The 27,734-nt window shown below is 42.3% G+C and overlaps 7 protein-coding genes across 7 annotated transcripts; 2 read left to right on the top strand and 5 right to left on the bottom strand.

The window, feature by feature from the left end:
- Positions 1–136: 136 nt before the first annotated feature.
- On the bottom strand, positions 137–2,468 carry EAE97_006200 (uncharacterized protein; the record flags this gene model as incomplete). Its single annotated transcript, XM_038876713.1, has 6 exons — positions 137–965; positions 1,017–1,178; positions 1,233–1,389; positions 1,442–2,187; positions 2,244–2,323; positions 2,388–2,468. The coding sequence occupies 6 exons, from the start codon at positions 2,466–2,468 to the stop codon at positions 137–139; spliced, it is 2,055 nt and encodes a 684-aa protein (XP_038732420.1).
- Positions 2,469–3,365: 897 nt separating this feature from the next.
- EAE97_006201 (uncharacterized protein) lies at positions 3,366–4,451 on the top strand (the record flags this gene model as incomplete). The annotated part of the gene is made up of 1 exon (XM_038876714.1): positions 3,366–4,451. The coding sequence occupies one exon, from the start codon at positions 3,366–3,368 to the stop codon at positions 4,449–4,451; it is 1,086 nt and encodes a 361-aa protein (XP_038732421.1).
- Positions 4,452–5,539: 1,088 nt separating this feature from the next.
- Positions 5,540–7,796, bottom strand: EAE97_006202 (uncharacterized protein; the record flags this gene model as incomplete). Its single annotated transcript, XM_038876715.1, has 5 exons — positions 5,540–6,028; positions 6,099–6,399; positions 6,456–6,672; positions 6,725–7,666; positions 7,718–7,796. The coding sequence occupies 5 exons, from the start codon at positions 7,794–7,796 to the stop codon at positions 5,540–5,542; spliced, it is 2,028 nt and encodes a 675-aa protein (XP_038732422.1).
- Positions 7,797–10,240: 2,444 nt separating this feature from the next.
- EAE97_006203 (uncharacterized protein) lies at positions 10,241–11,744 on the top strand (the record flags this gene model as incomplete). Its single annotated transcript, XM_038876716.1, has 3 exons — positions 10,241–10,718; positions 10,770–10,966; positions 11,031–11,744. The coding sequence occupies 3 exons, from the start codon at positions 10,241–10,243 to the stop codon at positions 11,742–11,744; spliced, it is 1,389 nt and encodes a 462-aa protein (XP_038732423.1).
- Positions 11,745–13,882: 2,138 nt separating this feature from the next.
- On the bottom strand, positions 13,883–18,997 carry EAE97_006204 (uncharacterized protein). Its single transcript, XM_038876717.1, has 9 exons — positions 18,934–18,997; positions 17,518–18,882; positions 17,215–17,438; positions 16,878–17,152; positions 16,182–16,815; positions 15,817–16,084; positions 14,887–15,731; positions 14,630–14,785; positions 13,883–14,522 (listed from the first exon to the last, which is right to left on the bottom strand). Exons 2-9 carry the CDS (start codon positions 18,463–18,465, stop codon positions 14,063–14,065), a joined length of 3,810 nt encoding a protein of 1,269 aa, XP_038732424.1. The 5' UTR covers positions 18,466–18,882; positions 18,934–18,997; the 3' UTR covers positions 13,883–14,062.
- A 648-nt stretch (positions 18,998–19,645) lies between these two features.
- EAE97_006205 (uncharacterized protein) lies at positions 19,646–21,151 on the bottom strand (the record flags this gene model as incomplete). Its single annotated transcript, XM_038876718.1, has 1 exon — positions 19,646–21,151. One exon carries the CDS (start codon positions 21,149–21,151, stop codon positions 19,646–19,648), a length of 1,506 nt encoding a protein of 501 aa, XP_038732425.1.
- Positions 21,152–27,003: 5,852 nt separating this feature from the next.
- On the bottom strand, positions 27,004–27,715 carry EAE97_006206 (uncharacterized protein; the record flags this gene model as incomplete). Its single annotated transcript, XM_038876719.1, has 3 exons — positions 27,004–27,445; positions 27,500–27,587; positions 27,676–27,715. 3 exons carry the CDS (start codon positions 27,713–27,715, stop codon positions 27,004–27,006), a joined length of 570 nt encoding a protein of 189 aa, XP_038732426.1.
- Positions 27,716–27,734: the final 19 nt, after the last annotated feature.

The raw sequence follows: 27,734 nt of genomic DNA on the forward strand, positions 1-27,734 counted from the left end.
CGCCTGAATATTTACGTTCTCCTTGGAGAAGCAAATTTATTATGTCTTACTCGGGTGTAAGCACAATTGTCGACTACATCGTCCGACGGATCGCCAAATGTCAGAAACTTTCTTGTCTTTGATATCTCATAGACTACTACTGCAGACCAGGATTGCTTTCGTCGAAAAGCCACTCAAGACTTGATTGATACGCAAAATGTTCAGGTAGATTGACATGCTCCAATGCATTTTCAAATAAGCTTGGATCCCACAGAGCCCCGCAGTCATTATTGAAGCCAGTATACATGTACCTATTCGCGGTTTCACCCATATCAAATCCATGGGGTATTTGAGCGCCACCAGTAAGGACATTTGAAAATTCTTGCATCGGTACCATAACTCGACTGCGGTCTTGACGAATTTCCCCTTCTGGTAAGCGCTGGCTAAATTTTAGTGGTAATGCCCATACTACTTTCCATTTGGCTGCGAGCTCTTGAATTTCTTGTATCGCTCTGCTTGCTTGTGGCATCCACGTACTCTGCATCTCGACTAGAGCATCCAAACAACTTTGTAGGCTATTGGCAGATTGCCTCCCTAGAAAGTTACGGCCAGATGTTGCATTCAATAAATGAATCACGGCAGCACTAAGAATGTAATCTATGACTTGAGGATTGGCATCAGCAAATCCACGAAATTTTCGATATGCTCGAACAATTCGAGCTATCGAGGCAGCGGCGTTTGTCGCTGATCTCAGAGCAAAGCTCAGAGTTTCCGAGCCTTTAGGCTCGTTTAGAAAGGGACGATGAATGAGCAATATTGCAGTGTGATATGCCAACTGAAAAAGAAGGAAAGTTTGAGGCATGTAAGTCTTACTCAGAGCCAGCTTATCATCGGTACCCGCATAGAAATCTGTGAGTGCTTGATGCGCGCGTTTCAAAAGATTTTCCCGTTGCTTGGCTTTCAAAACGGTCCACTCAAACGCATACCTAATTGATAATGTGAGTTGATTGTTCTTTAATTGTGATACGAGAACCTACCTTTGATCCATGAAAGAGTCCCAAATATGCCATAGCTGGCAGAACTTATCATGGGCCAATTCATCGGGTGACGGGTTATGATCCAAGACGCTGAAGAATGAGGATATTCGAATACGTTGCCAGTGTATGGTGCAATTCATTCCAAGACTTGAAGTTACCATGCTACACACAAAAGTTATTATTTTTACATCGTAGTCTGTGTACAGATATACTTACCGATCCACCGAAAAATAAGCCCAAAATGACCTTATTCGGCGTTTACGAACATAGTCATCGACCGTGGAATTACGATTCAAACTCAGGTCTGGCGACTTCCCTGATCCGAGGCTACTCACATGAAGCCCAAGATGTAGTATCAAGCCTGTGGCCATAGCTGCGATAATTCTATCAATAAATGTTTGACCAAAAGATGAGGGAAGATGTACCTATGTAAGTGTAGGCCATGCTGTTATTCTCCAGCATCAACTCTCGCCACGATAACAATGCAAGTCCTTGAACAACCAAGTCACTCGGATGTTCCCGTATACATCTCAATAGGATGTTCTCGGCAGATGTGGCATGGTGAGTACTCAATTCCTTTGCATCCGACTTGGGAGAAAGAAAGGCACCCACGGAAAGCAAGGCATGATTACGGAAGTCAAAATCCAGTTCTGTTGAGAATGTGGTCTCCAATAGAATGGTTTGAAACTCTCCTTGTTCTATAAATTGATGATAAATATTGAATGCAGCCATGAAACAATCAACGAGATGCGTTCGTGTTTCTGTGTAGAATCCAATATTTTTAAAGTCTGTGTCATGACTGCTAGTATCAGGATTCAAGTTCTCGGTTGAAATGGAATTTTGTCTAGAGGAGGACTTGTTCCTTGGGATGGTAAATGACGGTTCACCCTTCTCGATATCCATGGTTAACATCAATGAAGCAAGCTCTTTCAATGCAACCTGCGAGCGCGGATCATTGGGCTCATCAATGCTCTCTGGGCTCATGGCTTCAGACTCACAAGTAAGAGAACTGGTGGTAGCAGGACTGCGTACGGGCAAAATCTCGTGACCCATGTATTCTTCATTGTGTTGAGATTGAGGGTCCAAACTTTGATAGTGTGCCAACTGAGCCTCCAAAGCTTTTACTTTGTCCTCGAGACTACGGACATAGCCATCATCGCAATGTTTACGTCTGTGCGTATTAGTTAAGCTGGTGGTGTAGACTGATTCAGTCAACTGAGAACATACTTTCGCGAGGTCTCTGGTGGATAATAGCACAGCTTCCCTCCTTTTTCACATAAAGCACATGTTGGTCTCTGGCCTTGGCACTGATCATAATTAGTATATAATGCTACGAACTATTCTAGGTCATATTATGGTGTCGATAGATACCTTTCGTTTGTTCCTTCGACATTCTTCACAAGCAACTTTGATTCGTAGACGTGTTTGCTCGTTAGAAGTCATGGATTCCATGGCTGCGGATACACAACATAAACCCGCACGTTTGATAGTGTTCTTGCAAGTTGAAATATGCTACATAAGACAAGAAGCTAAATGAATCATGTTAGTAAACGATATGACATGCATATGAGAATGTCATAGTCTTCTCCCCACTGGTGGACCTTACATTTGTAAATCCCAATGGAATTGTTTCCGCGGTTATCAAGGTTAATGATTGATGGAGACCTTTCTCTTGGCATTGAGATGTAGAAGATTCACATTGAACGCTGGTTCCCGGTACCTAGGTATGTATCACTCGCTGTTGCAACTTTTCAGGTCGTTGTCATTGTCAACAGGTACCTACTTCGTAGTAATAAACTTATGGTCTGAGCTTTTGAGCTACGCAAAACGTGGTTAGTTAGACATCAATAGTGTAGAAGCGTACCGGCAACTTCCTAGAACTAATAACCCGTACATATTCCGGACAACTTCTTTGAATTCCAATCTCCTGCATCCAACACAGAAATCATTACGAAAGTGCCGTATTTCAAGCTATGTGTTACACAGGAGTAATGTCGCACAATCTCAATAGCCTATCTCCGCAGCTGAGTGGCACCATGTTAGCCGAACGCAGTCTTACTGTATATTTATTGTCATCGTCTCCATATGGCTATGTCGTTAGGGCGGATACTACATCCGCAACATGAAGATAAGAGCCAGTCATGCTGAAATTCAGGGGTACCCATCTATGGACAAAATATTTCCAGGCATAGTAAGCCATTATAAAAAGTGTTTCAGATCCTTCCATACTGCTTTCATGTTAGTACTTTTTCAGATGGTCAAAATCAAAGACCTTATGTGATTTCTGGATACAAGTGTCAATTCCCACGAGAAGATATACTACTGTTATCTTAATAAACATTGCCCATCATGGTTTTTCTTCTTGATATGGACGGAAAAGACTACATCTTTACTTATGGAATTTTTGGTGTCCAACACGAAGAACTTACGCTAAAAAAAGTAATTTTCATATCCACCCTATACAAGCTACTCTCTTCGTCTGCCAATCGTGTCGACCATCTTCAAGACGAAAGTCACGGACTTCCTCGTCATGGTCCAAAATCCACTACTTTCATCGCCTACTGGCTATCATCCTCCTCCTACCAATCATTCCAAGCCTCCTCCCCAGTTCAAGAATTCTGGAATTCTCTCCCCCCAGACGCAGGTGTCTGGCGCGAGGTAATGACCGTCCCGAAATCGCGCTTCATGTTCGCCTCAAGCCAACCCGTCGCCTCAGCAATGGGTACTCTTCTTCCATTAAAACAAAGTTCCGACGAAGGATACTGGGGCGTATACCGTCATCGACTATCTGAGACGTTAGATGCACATACCGATCCCAAAGATACATTTACCTCCGCTTATATTACCATCACCAAAGCAAAACCAAACGACGCGAGAAAAACTATTGATATACCTAAAATTCGCAGCTCCAAGATAAAATTAGGTAGAGTAACCATCTCTAGTCCACCCGAGAATCTCATTTTTGTCCGTGAAGGACAACGCCAACCAAATATCCCACCCGCGGAAACAGAAGCCTGGCTCAAGCAAATAAATCCACATGCCCAATCCTGGATATCTCATCTCGATACTGAACGCAACAAAAATGGTGTAGTGGCATTTACAACACACATAGGCCATGAGAACCCCACTCCAGAGATGGTGAATGAAAAATTTGATGCCAAAGGAGATTTAGAGCTTGATACCGAAGCTATCGCAGAGACAAACCAACTTGGATATTTCTTGGACCTGTCGCATTTTGAGCAAGCAGGCCGTTCCCATAAAGGTCATGTGGAATTGAGAAAGACGGTCATGAGTCTTTATGGGCCTGGAGGCCAGTTGGAAAAGGGAAAGTCGGTGTTGTTTGTGGAGCTGTGTGTTTTGAAGTCGGGAGATTTGGACGCTGAATACATAGGCTGCGCTGAAGGCACTGGTTTGATGTATTTGGCTAATTTGTAGTAAACTATGAGATTAATAGGAATTCTCTCGCCAATCATTCAAGACAGACATCAACCAGATATCCTGTCCTCTGATGAAAAGTCCCCCACTTTTTTCTGAATATGCATAAACCAATCGTTCATCAATTACACTGGAAGTATTCAAAAGTAGAATATTTTCATCTCCGAGTGTGCATTGAAAGAGAAGACAGATGAACCCTAAGCACATAGTTATTAATACTAGGTATATGGCGCATTATCCTCCCATTCCCCATCGGAATCATATGTATATCGGCCGTCGTCGACAAAAGGATCTTTAAGCGTGAAAGAGCAAAGCTCTCTCAGTCGATAAGTATATGTCTCGAAATTAAGACTTCTCTTTGGGATTCATCATAATCTCAGGCGGCTTGGGCAATTTTCTCTTCTTCTTTGGTCCAATCTTTTCCGCTCTGCGATGAAGAAATGGTGTCATCTGAGAGAGCAAGTGAAGGTCGTTGTGAAAAGATAATTAGTTCCATAGTGAGTATCTGAGCAACAAGAAACCAAGACAATGGTACCTACCACTTGCTTCTGTATCTGAGTTGCTGATCTTTTCGATATATCCCTTAATTTGCTTTACCTATATCAAATGAAAGTCTCCCAATCTTACAGTATGACTTTGGAAATCGAATTGTGTGGATCATGTCAACGATAACAGTCAACATTACCCCGCATTGATAAGTACCGGGACCTGAATGGGGAAGCTAAATTTTCGACTCGTTCCTTCCCTGAGACTTAGCTACCTACTTATTATTATATTGAAACTTATCCAGATGGAGTCAAGGAAATATTCCGAATTTCCTTGCTTTAGTCATCTCCCACTTTCCATAGTCGTCTGGTGCAAGAACAGTCATTTTCATTGTATCCCTTTTTAATCATACATTACATAGTGATATATACCATAAAATCTAACAATGTGAACTGCAACTAATTCCTGACTTTGACATAATGATCGAGAACTCCAATACACTTAGCTTTGATCAGTCTTTCTTGCTATTCTAGATTTATGTCTAGAACCTGCTTGATACCTTGAGCAGTAATCCATCTCGGATCGACTTCCAAAATCCAGTTTCAACTCTTTGGTAGCTTCTTCAATACCATCTTTGGAGTCTTATCAGGACTGTCGGGAGGTTTCTTCAAGCCTTTAGACATATTTTCTTGTAGCTTTTCCTCAGCCATCAGTTCCTTCGCTTTAGTAATGAACTTCCTTCTCTTCATCTCTTTATCTTTCCATTCTCTTAGCGACTCGTCTTTTTCCTTGTACCGCGCGGCTATTCTATCAAGTTCTTTTTCTACCGCATCTTCATCCGCCATATCTTGCTCAATCAATTCCGCTCTCTCTTTCAAAGTAGCCTTAAAAGCATCTTCATTTCCCCAAGGCTCTCCGTATCTTTCAACAACCCAAGCACAAAATTCTTCCCAGTCTTTCTTCCACTCTCGCATTCTCAGAGCCTTTAATCCTTTCTTTGAATCCTCGCCTGATCGGATTCCCGATTGCCAATCTTCGTCAGTCTGATCTTCAAATTGTGACCACCTTACACTGTTTTGTGCCAAATGACCCTTTTATTATAAATTAGCTTGCAAGCTCGTTCATCACAGTACAATCGGTCCATAGAGGAAATACACATACCAGACCACCCAGATCTATACTATCCCATGACCAGATGCACATGAAGAATTCCATTGAAACACCTATCATTTCTTGACCTAATAAAAATGGGTCGTCACAATTCAAACTAGCACTTACACCTTTTGCCAACAGCATTGGAAAAGTATGAGCATTGGCAGGATTTGTTAATCTCATACTTCCGTCTGAGAGTGGACAGGACTCGATCATAATTTGTCGCTCTTTACAAATGTTTTCCAGCAGCGGGTGTCTAGGAAGTGAATATCCATGACCAATACGTCGAGTACCTAGAAGAATGGCATCACTAAACAACCAACAATCAGCAGTCAGGAGCATTGAATATGTTTCAAGCATACTTACTAAAGATTATGGTCATTTACATCACCATTACCCAAGCATTCTCCTGCATGCAAGAAAAATGGAATGTTTAAGTTGCGGCTTGCGCATTGTTGCTTAAACCAGAGGCAAATAGGTATGAGATCTTCGAGCGTACGACCGAGTTTTTCTTCTCCCTCTAAATCGTATCCTGAGATCAGATCTGGATATCGTTCCTTCACACGCATGCAAGCATCCATATCTATTGAATGGAGTCAGCTTCTCCCAGAGATATGTATAAAGGAAAAACATACCAGCTTTGATTTCTTCATCTTTCCACAGTCTCAAGCCTGTCCAGATAACCCGCAGTCCCCACCATTCTTTATTTTTCTTTTTCATCGCGATTGCAAACTTTTCTCTTTCTTCCCAAACTACTCTTGCCATTTCAAGCTCTCCGGCTGGTGTATCACTCCATTCTAATCGAAATTCAACCTTGAAAATCATCCTAATCTCTATCCACTTAGCGTTGTCCTCGTCCAGCCCTTCAAAAATTTGCTTGAGGAATGGTCGGAAAATTGGCTCGTTATGAATTATCGTATTAAGTAGCTTTCTTCCACTCTGGAATGTATTACAAGCTTCATTGAATCTCCCATTGACATATGTACGCTGGGTCTCCGTCTTCGTTAATCGAATCTTCAACCAGGTGATAAAGTAAGACTTGCCCTGAAGAGGTTGTCTTTCGATACTATTTGCGATACGATATTTATCGTAGTTCAAAGTGGTAGGGTAATCACGGTATGTAGACGCCGCAAGAGAGACTGGAACAAGTGAATTGGGTACATAATCAGGGCCCCAAAGATTGTTTACTGAGTTTCTAGTCTGTCGAGGTTGCGAAGAACTGTATGTGAATTTTATCTTTATTCTCTTCTCCCTTTTCGCCCACCATTCGTCAAGGGGCCTTGAGGCGCTGATATACATGCCCGGAGTCTCGATCATCTTCTCAATGATAAAATCAATCGAGACGCAAGCAGCGTCATGGGCGTGAAGAATTGCACCTTTTGGTAACTTTTTCATTATTTCTAACAAAGCTGTCCTTGCTATGGATTCTTTGATGCGGGGGAAACCAGAGTCTGAACGTAAGCGACTCGTTGGCTCAACTGGATCAAAAAGAACCTGCCGGTTGAATTGTTGAATGCGAGAAACTATCGTATTGGCGGCTTGGGCTGTAGGCGAAAGAGACTCAACAAAACCATAGTCTACAACGTTAGTGTGTCATATTTGAGTTGAGAGATGAACAGAAGACTCACCCCCTCTGTACTCCTGTTCATCAGCGACCAATTTCGCTCGCTTACTTTCGTACTCGCTGAGTTTTGATGAATTTTCCATTGTTATTGAATTCGATCATTGATATCACCACACTTTGCGAATATAAAAGATGGGCAAAAATGATAAATTTGGAAAATAAAACTTTATCCTTCTTCATGACGATAATTCCATTCAAAGGATTCTTGTTCTTTGACTGACAGTACATTCTGTGCATGTTCCTCTTTGTCCCAAATGATCTGCATTTGGTGATGGAATGAATTTCACAAAATTTGAATTGGCGAATAAAAGGGTTTGATTCTGCAAAGAAGTTCTGTTCATTCAAGAAATTGTTGAAAGGCCTGGGGCTGGCAGGAATTCAGAATCAAGAAATGTTCGCACGATTGAGAATGCTGGGGGTGGTTCCCATATCTCGAGAGTTACACAGCTCGTCATCTACAGGTTACGACGCTCACTGAAATTTACGCCAGATTTCTAGAGGCCTTGAGATATGGACGATATCTCCTTCATCAACATTTTTACATCAACTAGGTACCTACTCACATCCAAAATAATAAGTAGGACTGATGGCACTGTTCATGTACCGGAGACTAGACAGCACATACCACCATCTAACTTTGAGACGCCCTGTTCATTCTAACGTTTCAGAGCTTGGATGCTTTCCGGGAATAGCGTGAGTCTGCAACTTCGCCTGGCCCAAGCTTTAGCATATATATAGATGTGTAAGTGAGCTATAGAAACTGTGGATTTGCAGTTGGGACTTATGGCCCCGAAGTAGAGATGGGAACTGACCAGGTACCAGTCCGCTTTCTCCGTACCTGTAGGCTGTAGCAAACCATGAAAAAAAAAGAACGTCCATTTTCTTGCATATTTTTCTTAAGGTTTAGGTCGCCTGCCGATTGATATGGATTTCTGCTGGTAAAAAAAAAGCTCTCCACTATACAAAGTAACTTTAACCTTACACTGGTAAGTACTGCTACACCGATAGGGACATTTACATGCCATGTGAGCATATTCAGACATTGGATTCGCATTCAAAATGATAGATGTGCCCAGAGCTAAGTGGAACAAGTGGAGAAGACAGACATCTCGGATCCAACCGTGTTCGTGACAACTGGGATGTCAATTATCCCCACAAGAAGAATGCTTCGTGCACGACCCGGATCCATCTTAAGCGCTTCACAAGATGGACTTTTTAATTTCTGTTTGCTAATAGCTTCCAAATTCACCTGCAAAGAAGCTTTCCAGCCCAATCGAATCATTCTAGAACAAATACACATGGTCCCTGCAGGTACTCGAGGTACTGCATTGAGAACGCTGTCCTTCGGTGTGGTAATTGATCAAACACGTTGGTATACGAGACATTCAGGGAAATGACGCTTTGATCGAGATCATGAGAGAGGATCGACACGTTCATAGATTTTATTGAACAGATGCTCTTAAGGTTACGAAAACGTTAGAGCGCTGAGTGAAACCGTGATTGAGAATGCAGAATGAAGATGAGGATGGATGGATATGAGGTGAAGGTGGAGATTGTAGAAAAGGTTCTTCGGAGAAACTTCTGCCGAGAATTTCTACGCTAGCTCTCGTTTGCGTCGCCAAATCATTCTCTTTTATTTTACCCCTTCACAATCCTTCTATCGTCAAAACAACAATCCATTTGTCACCTCCAGCACATGAGTATTTCACATCAGATTTTTGACTTTGTCTGTGGGAAAATGGATACCGTCGGTACTGTTGAAATGGAGATGATTTATTGAAATCCGCATTGTTTTTCCAAAATTGGAAACCTTTTCCGCCCCGCAAAACCTGACAAGTTCAAGCTTCACGGTGAGCTAGCAGAGGTTCCCCGTTGACCGCAAAATGGTGGAGAATTATTTCTTTTCTTCTTCAAATTTTATCCTCCTTTGCGCAATTTCGTCTGTTCTTTTCGTTATTTTTGGGTATCACGAGTGACATAAGCCCAACTTTATGCTCCAGAGCGTTCCAAGTACTACGTCGGCACTGCGGATTTTGTTCCAGATTTTGAGTTGGCAAGACTTTTTGAGTGTATTACCATCGCAAGCTAGCATCGTGAAGTTATTAGTGTGTGCCGTAATGGAGCTTTGTAGTGATCACACACCAAGAACATACTTACTGTCGGCTCTGGGGAGAGGGCTAGATCCCGAAAGGGATGGCGTTCAGTCAAGCATAGTGGTAACGTTGGGCATTGACAACCAGAAAGTATCCTCATTGAAGCTGAAGCACCCTGGCGTATCTTTCATATATGAAGTCTTTATTCCCTTCGTCTTTTACAGTAAATCATCACATCCTCATCAAAAGCACACAGGAAGTCTCTCAGCATCAAATTCAGCCCCATACTTCTTACCACTATCTTGGATCCTGTACCCTTTTCTCCCAATTGCGTTTGATCGTGAAAGCATTATATCTGCTGCTAGGCACAGAGTTCTTCGCATCAGATACAACGATAAGCACATAATCCCTCAAACATTTCAACCCGGCATACCATGGACCAATCCCAGGTCAACAAAGACTCCACCACAACAATTGATCTTGAAAAGAATGCAGACGAGGGCTCCTTAGCCGGAGCTCTCGGCTCAGAGAAAGAGAAAATAGTCGTTGTTACTGTTACTCCACTTCCTGATCCACTGGTAGATGGATCTGATTCGGATTCTGAGGATGATTATAAGTACCCCGAGGGTGGATTGCAAGCTTGGCTAGTTGTCTTTGGATCATGGTGTGGCATGTTTTGCAGTTTCGGTATTGCAAATTCCACAGGTTCATTCCAAGCTTACTTAGCTACGAACCAGTTGGCATCTTATTCTGATTCGCAAATTGGATGGATTTTTTCACTATACTCATTCATTTTGTTTATTGGCGGCATTTACATTGGACCTGCATTCGACGTTTATGGGCCAAGATATTTGGTCCTGCCAGGAAGCATTTTGCTTGTCCTTTCCATCTTCCTCTTTGGGGAGTGTACTGGTAAGTTTTTGAACCCAAGAAGCAAGATCGTGCAAAGCTAACTGTCTTTAGAATACTGGCATTGGATCGCCGTATTCAGCATACTCGGTGGTTTTGCAAGTTCGCTGACCTTTACTCCATCAGTCGCAGTAATTGGCCACTGGTTCAATAAGAAGCGTGGAAATGCAACTGGAATTGCAGCCACTGGTGGTGCTGTCGGTGGCATTGTTTTCCCGCTTCTCTTAGAGAACCTCATTCCAAAGATTGGTGTAAGTATACATTCTCCAAACTTCTCCATTTAACACAGAACATTACTAAGCGATATCAATCTAGTTCTCATGGACAATGCGTGTAATGGGTTTCATCTTCGTTTTCATCACCGCTTTAGCCAACCTCCTCATTAAACCGCGTCTGCCACGTTCCCGAACTGCTCAAAGCCCTCATCCAGATATCAAAATCTTCAAGAAGCCAGATTTTGCCTTCACGGTATTGGGTGTCTATCTCCTTGAATGGGGGTTTTTTATTCCAGTCACTTATATTACATCCTACGCTCTCTATCAAGGATTTGATGCAAGAATCTCCTACCAATCTCTGTCCATCCTATCTGCTGCATCTGTTGTCGGCCGTTTCCTCCCAGGCTTGGTAGCTGATATGATTGGCCGTTTCAACACTATTATTATGGCACTCTCTCTTACTGTATTTGCCTGTTTTGTTGTCTGGCTTCCTTTCGGAAACACTTACGCGGGTTTAATTTGCACCGTCATAATACTCGGTTTTGCATGCGGTAGCAATGTCGGTTTAACCCCCGTTTGCGTGGGCCAATTGTGCGACACCAAGGATTATGGCAGATATTACGCAACTTGTTATTCAGTTGTCAGTATTGGATGTTTGACCGGTGTTCCAATCGCCGGCGTTCTAATTGAGGCTTGCGGGGGTGCTTACTGGGGATTGATCTTGTTCACTGGTCTGTGCTATGCTTCTAGCGCAGTTGCAATGGCATGCGCAAGAGGTTATGGTGGCGGATGGAAATTGAATGCTAAATTCTAGAGATCAGGTCGGCTACTGGATACCGAGAGCACAGGATTGGGATGAGAGTATTTATGGGTAACGCTTAATGAATTATGACCAAAAGTGCATTTAGATGCGCATGTATATAGCGGTATCTGTTTGGAGGTGGCGTTCTTACTTAGAGGTTGTGGTGTTTAAAATGGGCTTGGCTACTATTTATAATGTATATAATGTTAACGAATCTACTATACTAAATCCTATCTTCTAGTGAACATTTTCTATTTCCTTTAATAGCAATTTAATCACTCGGTATACGTGGGTACTTGGAAGTGGTTTAGTTGAACAATGCTAACTACTTGTACATACCTCCTCATGATGGAAAAGAAGTCATCCTCATTCTTTATGATGCTTGATTTTAATCTCGCTAAAGAATCTCCTACTCTCTCTCAGTCCACTGCTTCCCCAAACATACCCCGAAAATGTCTTCCTTTCCTCTTGCAGACCTCATACTACTTCTTTTGATTTCAAAGAAACCGTTACCGGAAGCCCAGCAGCCCGTCAACAAGCAAAATCGCCTTAGAATAAGATTACACTCTGCGATAAAGAGAAAAAAATGGCAATCATCAAACACTCTATGATTCTTTAATACATTCACTTAACTAATACCTAACCTTAAACTCAAGATGATAAACTACAAAATGAGTGAATGCACTAAACTTCCATCTCATCCTCTCTTCACCCATTCTCACTTACTCTTCTAAGTATAAAACCACCAGCTTTTTCAAATATCAACTCTATTCCAGGAATGTTAACGCAATGGTATGAGAGCACGTGGTGAGTAAATTATTACTGGCTTTTACTTATTCTTCGATGAAAAGCGTCATATGAAATATCGATCTATTAGAGGTACATGCATCTTCTCAATAAACATTTGACACACAAAATGACAACGAAAAGATATCTTCGAACATGTTCATTGTCGTTAGAGTTCACAACAACGACAAGATCAACATCAAAATTAACAGCACTAATTCACCATACCAAACTTTAGAAAAAAACACTCTTCTAGACCTAAAAACAAAGAATCCCATCTCCAGAAAACTTCAAGAGTGCTACAAGAAAACTACCTCATACGAATCTTTCCTTTCTTTCTTGCCAAATACCATTCGTGAAAGACCTCATCTACAACGAGTAAATATCGTGTTTATATAGTCTCAACACAAAACATTACTCTGACTGAAAAATACGCACATGCAAATATACATACACCAATCATTATTCTTCCTCCAAGAATCTATCAGCGGTAACATTTCGTCATCACATCAAAATATCACTTTAACCAACTCAAACCCTCCAAACCCCACATCACACACACACAATCTCTCTCTATTTCCATCCGTCCATATAAAAACCCAAACATGCAAGCCCAGCACTCCCCAAACTCACCACCCAAAAAGTTTCATCCAAACGAACTTAAGATTCCCCATGACTATCATAGCCCGAGAATTGAATATTGAAGAACTTGAGGGTATGAAGATGATGCATCTGGATTTTGTAGGATAGGATTGAGAATTGTGGTTATAGTTCTATATTGATTACTTACCTAGAGGAGGAGGTGTAGAAAAGTTATGATGATGATGATGATGATGATGATGATTGATAATAAGAACGCGAACACGAACTCATCTATGTATTCCCCATTCGCAACAACAACACAACAACAATAATCAAAATAATTAAAAATCAGCACCAACAAACCTCCCATCCCCAACCAATCTCTTCATAAACCCCATACATACCACCCCGTTTATAGCCCAGTATGTATAGCATAGTATAGTATAGTATAGTATAATATCTACAATCTCACGAATCCCCGGCACAGATAAATAAACACTCGCAAACGAGTGATACTTTTATGTAAAATCACTGATTTCTCTCTCTACTTCTATCTCATTGGAAAATTCCATGAGATATCGACGATGTCTACCTACCTATAATTTATAAACAGCTAGGTAAGCAAGTAGATGCATCTTCACACGTATAAAAAGCAGAATGCACGAGTAAGGAGACTCGGAGGACTGTATGTACAGTGAATCATCAGCACGAGTCAAGTATCCAAAACAGAATTTAGTGATGCGGATACTCTGGGGAGGAGAAGAGATATGGTGATGAAAAATCCATTGTTTTTCTGACAACTCGCCGGTGAAGTTAAAGACGGCATGTTGTTAGATGATACGTAGATACTATAAACCCTAATTCCGATTCCCTTCCTTTCTCAGTAGATACATAAATAAAGAAATAGACAAATGACCCCCCACCAACCAATCAGACACTAAACCCTCCTCCCTCTCTCTCACTCACTCATCCCAGCAAACCCTCAATCCCTTCGGAAATGGTCCCAAAGTCGCCAACTCATCATCCAAATACGCCATGCCAAACTCCGTCTCCACAGTCTTCATTCCCCTGCTCTCACCCCCCGTACTCTTCCTACTATACCCACTCGACCCGGCATCCAATCTCAAATTCTTCAACCCGACAATAATTCTAAACACGCGCACCATCCCCGCTAAAGCGATGTCGCGACCAAGACATTCGTGCGGCCCGTGGCCGAACATGAGGTAGGAGTCGAGATTTCGGTCGAGAACGACCGTTTCGGGGTTGGGGAAGGCGACGGGGTCGTGGTGGGCGAGGGGAAGGTTGAGAAGTACGACGGTTCCTGGTGCGTGGGAAGTGGTGGTGGTTTGAGAGGGGGTTTGGGAGGGTGAGTAGAGGCGGAAAAGAGCGACGGTGCCGCGGAGTCGGGCTGCTTCGAGGAAACTTTGGATGGTGTTAGTTTATATATTCTTTTTCTTTGTTGGGAGAAATTGGGGTTATCTAGCTCTAGGGGGGGATGAAAAGACAAAAAGATGTGAGAGGGAACATACTAGTGCAACAATAAATCATCAGACTCATTGCTAGTTTCATGAGCGATAGTGTAGAGTTTTGGCAGATGTGAAGATCCGGCATCACTGAGATAATAGTCCAGAACTTGGGAGAGAAGCTGTGACTGATTTGCCGTCATAGCTGCCGATGTTGGAAGACTGTGTACATGAGTTAGCGTGATGATTCAAAATATAGGAATGGGTAGGTGAAACGGCATGAAAGGGAAGGGAAAATAAAAGAAACAAAAAGGAACACGAACATTTGTTCCCAAACTACCCTCTCAACTCCCCATCCAGCCTTCTTTCCCTTATCCACAAATCTCTGTAGCATTGACTTCCCATACCCCTTCAATGCCAATCTTGCCTTCTCTTTCTCTACTTTCTCCTCAGCAAGTCTCTCCGTCTCATCATCATGAACCAGACTATGCAATCTATCCTTCAATCCTTCCACTACCCCTCCAATCCCACCTCCATTTGTATGTTCCATCAAAATATCACCCAGCCTCTTAGCCACAGCTCTTGCTTCCTGATTCACCACGAAAGATTTCGTAACATCGAAATTATTGAAAATGCATATGAAACCAGTGGAAAGTGCCGTGTACAATTCCTCTTCTGTATATCCATCTTCAACATCCGTAGTTACGTTAACGTCGACAGTATTGCCCATTCCGAGTTTAAGGGGAAAGTCAAAGACGCCAGCTGCAAAACGAGTGAAGACACGATTGCATATGTCGGACACGACATCCACTCTGTATGTCCTCCTGGGCGCTACAGCTCCATTTCTTGCAGCACTTCCGTTTCCATTGGTATTGCTGTACGCACTTGGGGTTGGAACGAGAACTTTGTGTTTATCAAATAAATCGGCCGTGTTGTCTGTGTAAAATTGTGCAATTGAGGATTGCCAATCAGGATGCTCTTTATCATTCTTATTTCCATGACCGGTTGGAAGATCGTGGAAAGAAGATATTATAAGAGAGCGCGAGGTGGTATTTATAGATTCGTCTCCTGCAAGACAGAACGGGGGGATTTTTGGCGGCCCCGTAGTCTTTGTGGAGTCGGAAGGCGATTGTGAAGTTAGGACAGCAATTGGTGCACCCCATGTTACCTGTTATCCATACTTAGTATTTATCCTTTTTGTCATTCCCGAAGGTTTGAAATCCCAAAGATTGAGATTGAAAAGGAAAACTAACCTTCCAATTAGCCTTATCATCTAGAATCTTCCTGCACTCTTCCCAACCCTCCACTTTTGGTAGATCTGCCTTCTTCTTAGGTTTATCCCAACTATACAGATTTTCTCTTCCCAAGTCCTTTTGAATTTCACGATTAGTCTCCGGTGTGACAAATGGGAAATGTGCGTATATAGAGTTCCCCTGGAAGTGGTTTGGGAAGGCTCGAAGAACCAATTTGTAAAGCACAGCACCGTCGTCGATATTGGTGTCGAATTGGACTTCATTGTATCTATTTTATCATATTAGTGACTCTTTTGATCTTCTCGAAATTTTAAGAGAATGCAAACGGAAGAGAGAGGGGGGGAGAAAAGAACAATGCAACTAACCCCCAATTAGTCAGACTCTCCGGCGTATAATCAGTAGTATAAAACCTATCTCCCCTAACCAATCCTACCGCATCGCTCAAAATACTATAACTGATACTATATCCAGTGCATAATCCACTACCTGGCACCACCGGTGGTTTAATCTTTTCAACCACAACTCCCGGATAGAATTCCACATCATCAGGACTTCCGTAGAATTCTTTGAGTCGTTTTGCAATAACAGGATCGGGGTTGATATCTGCAAACGATGTGTGCCGCGACAATCCGACGAATGACCGGAATTCATTAAGGGTGCACATATTCCAAGAACGACTTTGGAGAATAGAGAGGATTTCGATGGAGCGCATGATAGGCGGAACATTTGTGGCCCCAAAAGCACCAGAGAGATCTTCTACTGAAGATGAGAAAATTGAGACAAGTGATTCGTCATCATATGATCCATTAGACAAACGATTGAGATCTGCGAAAGAGCGTTGAGATGGATCGGTAGGAAGCTCTGCTTCCATGGAGTGAAGACCCCTGAGAAGTTCAGGAAGTGTAACATCAGCCGGATTTTTATTAGGGAATAGCCTGGCGTATTCTGCGTTGGTCCATTTCTCATCTCTCTGGGAGATAGCCGAGTGCCAGCGGTAGACTTTTTACTTGATTAGCACATTCATCATGGAGTTTTGGCGCTTCAAGTGGGATTAAACATACTTAAATTGAATTCAGCAGTGACTTGATTTCCTACACCCTCAGCAGCAGGCTTATTCAAGAGGGTCTTGGTCTCAGAGACTCTTGGATCTAAATCCCATTTTGAAGTTGTGCGATTGAGATTTAAAATCGTACGAACATAATCTTTCAAAACGATGTTGACATATAAGCCACAAGTGATGAGTCTGCCTGTCTGGAAGAGGTCGTTATCGTATTTATCGAATGCAGACTTTGCTGCCTCTGCTTTAGGTCTTGTGAAGCGGCCATTATCATTGATTCTGAGATTTCAGTTAGGTTCTACAACCAACAAATGGAATAAGAGTAAATGAAGAGTACTGACTGAGCAAGCATTCCAACCACATGATTGTGGAATCGGTTGAACATGATCAAGAATACTCCTACACCGGGGGGAAATCCTAAGATTCTCTTCGAGGAAAAACAATCTGGTTTGAGTTTTCCATCCTCGAATGTTCGGACTGCATTTTGCTCCTCTTGATTACAACCATATAGAGGTGCGAGATCCAAATAACTACTAGTCTTCGATTTCGTCATATCTTCATGATCCTAACGCCATTCTGTTAGTCCTAAATCTATTTCTCAAATTTTCCAGACCCAAATTCCAAGAGAAAAGATTTGTTCATACCGTAAGAAAAAGATCATGAATAATAATCGTAGCCAGATAGAAGAGCTGACTACTGATGCCAGTCGGGCTTCCCTTGAAGGCTTCTTCTCCATCCAATCCGCCCCTCCTCATCAATCCATCAAAAAGCTCACCGGGGTCCGGTAGATTCTTCTTCCTCATTCTCTCAGGTTTAACACTCTTTGCATATGCCGTTCCAGCTTTTCCCAAATCCGGCATTAGGATGTTGTTATTTCCTCCATCTGCATCTCTATACATAAACTTCTTATCCAAACTCCTCACAGGTGGATGCGGCAAAGCATCCCACAGCGTATTTACAAAACTTGCTGTTAAACTTTTTCCAATCTGTGAATCTTCTGGTTGAGATGCTAGGAGTTTCACTGTCTTTTCAAGAAGGAGAGTGTTGTCATTTTGGACACCCTTGATCTGAGAGGAGAACAGTTGGAGAAGTGTGTTTGCATCTTCCGGAGTGATGGTTTTGAGGTCATGAAAGATAGAATGGATACTATGAGTTGCGGATTCGATATCGGAAACTACCGTCGGGGTTGTTTTGGGAATGTCGGAAGTCCAACGTGGTTGGGATGTAGATGATTTGGGAGGCATGACTGTGACTGTGGTTATGGTTTTGGGTTGAGATTGTGGTTGAGCCTGTGATTGAGATGTTGGAACCAATGTTGGTTCTGACGGGAGTTCTGACGGGAGTTCCGACCTGGATTCCAATGTTGGTGCTGGCGTTGGTATCGGTTCTGAATTCGATCGAGTATTTCCTTTTTGTGGACGTTTCTGATCCAACTTCTCACCTTTCCTAGATTTTCCTTGAAATTTTCCTGTAAAATAATTTCTGTATTTCGAACCCAACTTATTCTTCTCCTTGACAAATTTCTTGTCATCCACTCCATTCCCCGCGTTCACACCCTCCATATTTAAATTCCCCTCGTCTCTCGATGACATAAGAATTTGACGCCCTAGCAACGTATGCTCGGTATTGAATACCCTCGTACAGCCTTACACCAAAGGTGTTACTGTACTACTGCAAGAAAACAATGCCCGAAAATGCAATGCGTAATGGTGGATGCAGACCCCGTTGCACTCGTCCTATAAAAACCCCGACTCGAGTTCTTATAAACAATCTCGTACGGCTCAAAAGCAAGGTATCATGATCCACACAAATACGGCCAGGTATCTCAGCCCTTTTATCCACCCATCACGACTCATATACAGAGCCATCGCTGCCACAAAACTGCAACTTTCAGCTAGAAAGTAATCGATGATCAAGCCGAGTTCTAGATCATCCCAATCTGTTCCCTGTGAGACAAGTATGTAGGAATCCAAAAGCATGATACAAATGTAACATAACCCATCACATACCTAGCTTGTACGATTAATGATCGCCCCGCTTGAATCGCTTGTGCTACCTACCGAATATGACCCTTCTCACCTCTTGTCAAAATCTCCACACCAACACTAAGAGCAGATCCCGAAGTTCCTTTCGTATTTAGGAGCCCCCTCTTACATCTCCATTCTCAGCTGATTGCACATCTTCAATCACCTAGGTTCTTGGTCACGAAAAAATAGATAAGTATGGATAAGTTTGCGAAGAAGATTAATTTGATATGTACTCGTGTTCATTGGTTGATCGGTGGCGTACAAATCACCTGGATTGTCATCTTCAGCGGCATAAAATCACGAGCCGTCAAGCATCCCCCGCCTCAATTTTATTACCCGTGTCGGGACGGATCGTCACACAATCAAAATAAGCTTCTGTGCCTTTCAGCTGACCGATAAGACTCGGCACTATCTCAAATAAGAAAGAAGTAATAAATGTCTCACCGAGTTACCGTGTCACACCTTTGCTCTTTCATAAGGTTTTATTTCCTTTTAGATATTCATGTTTGAGGCGAATCCAGATCGACCTCTATCGCATAACTCCCGACTCCCGCTAACAAATATATTGTGATAGATACTGCCGACATTTGAACTTTTATGTCGTACCCCCGACCCCCCCCCCCCCCCCCAAATATTGGCACTTCTCCATCCATCCATCATACGCCCGTTTGTAAATCCCAATATGTCGATGACGCCTTGCAAATGCTTCCAAAATTGTCTTTCAATCCCACTTCGTATCTTGATATCAATCCTCCTTCACAATACATTTCCCTTCTAACCATTTTGCAAATTCTACAGAAGGGATATCCACGGCCCTCCAAAATATATCTGACGCCCAAAATATAGGTACTATCAACCCCAGCATTCCACCCCACCAAGCAAAGGTTCGTGTCCACATACCACTATTCTCACGCCCACCTACTGCCCACCAAACAATTGGCATCCACCGGTGAGCGAACACATCGAGAATCGGTCCATGCATAAGGTATAGTGCATATGAAATGTTTGCGAGATATTGCGCTGGACCAGAGGTAAAAAACTTTTGTAATAGAGGAAGTTGTTGACAAGCAAAGACAACTTGCATGGCCCCCAATGCAAACCAAGAGAATGCTTGTTCCTCCTGTCGCCTCTGAGACCAGTATGGCTCCATCGTATGAGGTGCGATCTCGCTGAGCCCAGGAGTTTTCAGTACATCAGTGTTTGGCCATCCCGCTATCCACATGGCAAAGACAAAATTCATACTCCAGAATGCATAAACTACCGATGTTTGCCATGAATTTGAAGATTCTTCGTCTGAGACTGGCATCTCTTTGTTGGAATGTCGTTCAGCTCGTGCTTGTTGAATAAGTCCCACTTCTGCCACCAGCGCCCCGCCAACGAATTCGAACGCAGCCCATCGGCCACACTTGAGACTGTATAACATAATGACAACGAACATGAAGAGGCGAATCCATACTTTGCATCTCGCCAAGCCGGTAATTGTGACGAAAAGAAACATGGACTGAGCCATCTCAATGGGAATCGTCCAAACATGAACATCGTATTGTGGCCACCATATCTTATCCCAATCCCAAGAATAAGCTATCGTCCAGATTGCATGCAGCCAATCCATAAACTGCTGTGAGGCTGTCTCAAATCCTTCAACCCTAACCAAACGCATACGGATGAAGATCATGACCATGAACGTAGAAGCAGTGGTAGGTAGAAACAATCGCATTCCCCGACGAAAGACAGATGATGACAAGGTCGTTTGGAGATCGGCATAATTATGGGCTCGAGCTAACTTCAACGGTTTCAATGATAAAACAAACCCAGATATCACGAAGAAAATATGAACCATAGGTCGTCCGCTATAAAGTACTCGAAGGAAAGGTAGCTGCATGAAAGAGGATGGAACTGGGTCACCTATTGGCAAGCCATATGAAGGTATCATGAATTGTACATTCCCCTCGGTGTAGTGACAGAAAAACACTATCAAGGAAGCGACTCCACGAAGTCCATCGAGATAGGACGTTGCATACAATCTTTGAGGCTTGAAATGAGCCGGTTGGAGTCGACGTTGTATTGGCGAAGGTATAAGGAAGAAGAGGAATCGTGTGAAAGAGAGTTTTAGGTGGGAAAACGTATCGTCGTTGGTAGTGTACATCGTTGACATTGGTGAAGTATTGGCATTCGAATGGATTAATTCGTAGTTGGGTTCATTGCTATTTGATAACAGACCCGCCAGTAAACCTCGAAGTGATCTTAACATGGTGACCTCATAAACGGCACTGTCTCTTTAGTATATTGAAGCCAGACGATACAAGTAAAGGCTTAGAGATAATTCATCTATGTATTGTTCCGTTTGGTCAATGGATGGTCTTTATCCTTTTCAAATCATATCTGTAGAACACTGGATAAACTGATCTGATTTCCCAGTCGTGGTACCTTTGATTGGACGAATGGAGAATTCTAAACAGGTATTTTCGAAATTGGATCGATGTAACTTGCTGCAGGGGGAAAATGCACCCCAGGTGAATGCACTGACGCCACCAGATTTCAGACCCTGTACGGGATGATCGTAATACGTGAAATTCAATTCGTTTGAGATGAGTGTAAAACAAACCAAGTTGTGGAGAAGATTTGGAGAAGATCGATATAGAATTAGCGTTCGAAATGTAATTGTGATGAGGATTGAATTGAAAGATCTAATATTGAAGAGATTGTCCCGCCACCAGACAGGTGTGTGTATGATCTGTATATCTCTAGGTACCAAGAGATACCGAGCGAAACTTAGGTATGCTAGCAACGAACGGGAAGTAAAGAGGCACCGTATGCGTATGATTGGAATTTGGAAGCAAGAACAAAAGCCTGAGAAGAAAGTTGAGAAGTTGAGATGAGGAGATGTTGAGAGAAAGAGCTACTCTATTGTATTGTGATGATAAAGATAAGTTCTGGGTAAGTTGTTGGTGATGATGTCGAGACTCGAGAGTTCAGGGACCTTGAGGATTTGCAGTGGGGAATTACTAGGTAACTAATAAAAGTCAAAAACACCACTGCCTGGTACCTACCCTCCCACCTAGATACGATGCAATCAAGTCGGTTTCAAGGAAAAATAGCCATCGTCAATCCCCAGGTAAAGCCAATGAGGATTCGATATTGGCTGGTGCGACCAGCCTTGCGATACAATTCATAAAACATCAGAACTTCTTGACAGCGGTTGTCATATTATCAGATATCAGTCATGTACCGGTCGGTAACCCTTCGTTTCACAAACACTCATTTTGAGTAAATGATCTACTCAACTCGGGATATCGAATTAAATCAACAAACGGTAGGTTGCCTGCGCTTCCCACCTCTTTCGCATTCGTTGGCGGCAATTTATAAGTGATAGCAACAGCAGCGGTTTGGTAAGGTAAGGTAAGGTAAGGTAAGGTAAGGTAGTGTTCCGTCCCAGGCATTCATATTCATGCAGCCACTGAATCGTCCCGGCGCCACGGGCCACCACTCATGTATCTTTAGAAACTACAATACAATTGGTAAGAATGATGGTTTCTTTCAGATACACATCAAAGGATGCAGCGGAAAGAGGCTTGACCAGTCAGTCTTTCGGGGAACATGCAGTAAGGGAGTGGTAAAGTTTGTTTCATGTAGAAGAAATCAGGTTGTCCATAGCCGATGGAGAGGAAAGGATTAACGAGATCTACAGGGCAATTCCTATGACCTGGAAGGAGCAATTAGAATCTTACTACCTAATACTAACCAACTACTACTACTACTACTATTACTACTACTATTACTACTACTATTACTACTACTATTACTACTACTATTACTACTACTATTACTACTACTATTACTACTACTATTACTACTACTATTACTACTACTATCACTACTACTATCACTACTACTATCACTACTACTATCACTACTACTATTACTATTACTACTTACATTGTAGAAATATACACGTTCAAAACGGAAGTAGGAGAACTCTTGTTGCCCCTTGGCTGACCTCATATACCTACCTAGTGCTTTGATTTGATATGCTTTACCACATCATGCTCTGCTACATCCACATCATTCAATCATGGTAATAAGAGTGCACCAACATATCATTGCTCCCCAAATTCTCTCCAAAGCCCCTTACCATCCTCTACTCCATACGAGATATATCTCTTCTACGGGTACAAAAAGTGGTCGGTTTATGCTTATCCGTTTATTCATTTAAGCATAGAGAGTGAGTGATACGGCGTCCCGGATCTTCTTCCAAAATAACCTGAAAAAGTGGATGCAACGATGGCTCCAATTTATTACTCACAGATCGCATGCTGATCTTCCCTGACTAGCAAAATGAATAACTACTCTGTATCTACGTAGCCAAGCTGGAGATTATCCAGATTCCAAGAATCTCTGAGTATATCGAAATCCAAGCTCTGCCGAGAGATTTCATAGGAAACTGTACATAGATTTATACGTACTTGTATCGTGAATTCACGACAATTTATGAACGATAGACAAATGTGCAGTGTACCTAGATACCTACCTACCTAGATAGACATACAAACATCCACCGTCCAACCCATTCACTTCTATCAAACAAAATCCCCTGCTCCATTTGTTTCAAGGGCCGGGAGCACATGCATGATTCCATCAACAGGGAAGATCACGAAATTCATCCCAAAATCGAAAATCGTCACTGTACGATTCCCGTTCCGATACTTCTCCACCGAAAATCGAAACGCGCAACAACTTCAGGGTCGAACCTTTGGAACAGCTTTTGTTCTCGATTTCTATGGATCCTTATGCTTTCCTTGTTTGTAGGATTCTAGATTTGGGGGTTGAGTGGTGTGGATTTTATTCATGATCGCTGGGGAAATAAAGGTTAAAGGTTTTGATATTGTTGATATTGCCTACCTAGGTACCTGCCCCTCCCTGCCTGGTCACTCGAATGCCACATCTTGAATTTGATTTTTGGCTCTTCAAATTACATCATCGATACAGTGAGCTGAAGCTTTCTATTTCTTCTACGGAGTATTTGGTCTATGGAGCTCCTCACAAAATATGATTGTTTCCAAGTACGCTACCACATAGATCAACAATGTGATGGCCTGGCGTCAAACCTCAACTTGCTTGCATATTCAAATCTCATAAGTCTGATATTTTGAAGGCTTCATGATTTGAACAGAAGGTCGAGTATTTTGCATCTTTCAACAATCACTTATAATGTGATGGACAGTCAATGGGGAAGATTATGGTTAACATAGACTGAAAAAGTAAGTGTGCTAAAAAGTTCAACGCTTTCAAGTGAGAGACTTCTACAATTCAATGCAATACTCTTCCTGAAGTTTTGTGGAGTAAAATTGTTACATGCAGACAAAATTTCAATCTCCTGTAAAGAAAAATCTCCATCTATGCTTAAGATAGAATGCCATGTTTCTTTCCATTCGCATTGTGTAACTCTGGTCTCTAGTAACCTTACCTACCACATCATAAATATCCCTTACTCCCTACAAACAAATAAATTAAATCAAACGCCATAAAAACCACAACCTCTGTTCTCTCCCTTTCCTCTCCACAAACTGCAAAATCATCGCAAGCCCCAGGGGTATGGCTGAGCTGGAGCCGAGAGATGTTTGATAAGATTGTTTCTGACAGCGCTCGACATCTTCATGTCTGCAGTATGCAGATTTATGAGGAATGAAATGGAGGTGGAATTTGTTATTTGGGGAGGGAGAAGGGGGTGTGATTGAAATTGTTGTTGTTGTTGCTGTATTTGTAGATGAATTGACTGTTGGGATTGGGGATTATTGTTGTTGTGTTTTTGGCTTGGATGTTGGTATTGCTATTTCGTATACACACACGCGCACACATATACATAAAGTTGCCATCGATGACACACAATAGATAATCATCAATCAGTAGCAACGAGAACCAACAATACTCTCCATTAAGATATGAATTTATTCCCTCTATCCAACGACATAGTAGAAACTTGCAGGTCTGTGGATAAAAATATGTGAATGGTTTGCCACAAGACGAAAGTATGAGATACGATTCGCAACGAGAATAATTTCTTAGTGAGTACATGAGTACATGCACTACTATTCATTATTTCCCCAATGGACTTGCCCGCAAAAGCTTTGCATGTTCGTATACGCATGTATATGTATACCCGCATCGAGCGTCAGATACTGACGGATACTCCCTGGCTCGATTGAGAGAATCTTCTTTCCATCAGGATGTTATAAAGTATAACACACTTAATTGCGAAAATGACATGATCCAAATTTCCACCGTACAATTCTGGCGAGGAGCGACTGATAGTTTGTACATAATTAGATAGTAATGAGATGTTAATTTTGAAAAGTATGATATATGGATAAAGATTAATAGTTTGATGGAAGGACATTAGAGGTACTGGCTAGTATTAAGTACCTAGGTATGTAGTGAAGATTGATCGTCAAGATAATCTCGCATGGATGATGATTGGGATTTGGAAGTAATCTTACATTGTGGTTGGCTGTTGAGTTGGGATTCATGAAGTACCCGCGACGCTTTTCTGTAGAGGAGCTTGGGTAGGTAGTTATGGGGATTATCTAAGCAGAGATATTTCAAAGTTCAAACCTGAAGCTGGACATCTATCCCCAAGAACGTATTCCGAATGGTTGTTTCTGGGATTGGGTTTAGTGGAAATAGTGGCATGACCATTTAATCTTGTGCAAGGTAGTTTTTAAGCAACTGGAGAAATATTGGGGAAGATAAGAGTCATCTAGTCTATCTATACGTAGGAGGAAAAAAAAGGTCAAAATTGATGATTTCAAGAGATTCTGTAATAAATCATGAATGAATGGAATTACCAAAATGGATAGTATTAGACAAACCCTCGAATAGCCTCCAGTTATAATATTGGTTAAAGCTTTGATTCTTTGAATTGAAATGGAAGAGTTGGATTATTGAAGGGTTTCCCAATGGTCAACTCCGGTCTGCTTTTTCGCCTGCTTAAGGAGAGAGCGAATGACTTGGAAATCAAATAGTATATGGAAATAACGTCGATCTACTCTACAAATAGTTTGATTCTCACCATCTTCTTCCCTTAGGCTATATTTTAGTACCGATTAATTTCACTCATTGAGATGTTTGGCTACTGTCACTTTTAAACATTGAGACGTGGGACTTTTGTCCTTCGAGTTATCCAGTTGATTTTTCTTAACGACCTCAAATTAGAGATAGAGGCATAACATCTCTAGCAACCATGACGGTTTTATCCAGGATACCAGATCATCAGAGTAATCCAAACAGGAGGAACGATGAGATTCACAATACCACAGTCCAATGGCCAGCCGAAGTACGTGTTTTGCGGGAGGCGCTGAGAGAGATGAATGAGCAATACGAGGAGATGAACCTGGGTGATCCCCCCGATACACCGATTAGTGAAATAAACGCTCGTAACCGAGCATGGAGTAGAAGTAGGGTCAGATATGTAGAGGGAATACAAGGCTCGCTGTTTAAACGGTATCAATCGGGCGAATTCAAAAAGTCAAAGCTACCAACTCGGAGAATAAAACACGACCAAAGAGGGCTCATAAAGCAGGCAGATCTTGTGCTACAACTCAATATAATGGAGGGTAAATGATCTGGTCACTTTTGACAACGATAGTCTCGCCTGAGATTATATTGAATGACGCAAAACGGTTGGGTCTTGAGATTGTGCCTTCTGAAGTTGGTAGGGCCTCCAAAAATATTGGGATTGAAGCAAGCTTCGCAAGTCGACTGCCACTTGACAATACTATCGTCTGATATTATTTGGAATGCTGAGAACTGAATATGATACCCTGTTCTTATCCTACTGAAAGGGAGGGTCTGGGGAGAGTGACTGCTGAGGAAGGTGATATCTTGGGGTTAAGTCTTTTATTATTTCATACAACGCATAGGTCGGCTTGGTGGCCGATGCGACCCAGATCAGTAGAACATTAACGTATACATAATACGATGCATATTCAACTTGTGTCTTCGAGCACCATAACATCTTCAAGTCCCCTCACAAAAACCAATGTTTGTTGCCCATGCTTCATTTGTTCTTCTTACAAGCCCTCCAAATTTGCCCCTCCCAACCTTAACCTAGAAGAAAGCAACCAACGCCAAAGCACTACCAACGCTCAAACCAACAACTGTCCATCCTGTCTTAACAACTGTAGCGTTCTTGAAAGTCTTTCCCATATCCCAAGCCAAATGTCTTATTCCGTTGAAGGAATGATATGTGAATGGCATGGCTAATGTGAACTTAGCCAGGAACTTTGCCGCCAGGGGCCAAGCTCCAAACGCAGCCACCATGCTGGCAGTATCCAGGTGCCATCCAAATAAAGGCGAAGCAAGATATGCAGCGCCGAAAACGTAGAAACCTCCCGAGAGAATACAACCAGTAATACGATTGAGGGCAGACATAATCCAAGGGACTTGAGGTTGGTAGATTGTGAGATGAGGTGCGACAGGTCGGAGTTTGCGTTGCTCGACGAGGATGTTGTAGCTATCTTTTGGGGTTAACTTTTGGGTGGCTACTGGTCTTGCAAGATGTTAGTTGTTGTCAAGCTTGCGGTATTCGTTGTGGGAGGCAAACCTGGTTTGCATTGATGCGCCAATGGCTGCAGGTGCCGCGAGCTTCCTCATTGCCAATTGTGAGATAAGTGATGGCTGACCAGCAGCGACTATTAAAGATCGTTAGCAGGTGAGCAAAATATAGAGTCTGGGGTATGAGGTGGGTAGTGGTTTGTAGATTGGTCAGAGAAAACTTACGCCGGCGCAGCGATTGTTGAGTTGCTCTTTGCGAAAACATTTTGATTAAATTGATTATG

This window comes from Botrytis byssoidea (genome assembly GCF_014898295.1).
Source record: "Botrytis byssoidea strain MUCL 94 chromosome Unknown BBYS_011, whole genome shotgun sequence".
In the NCBI taxonomy this organism is placed as follows: Eukaryota; Fungi; Ascomycota; class Leotiomycetes; order Helotiales; family Sclerotiniaceae; genus Botrytis; species Botrytis byssoidea.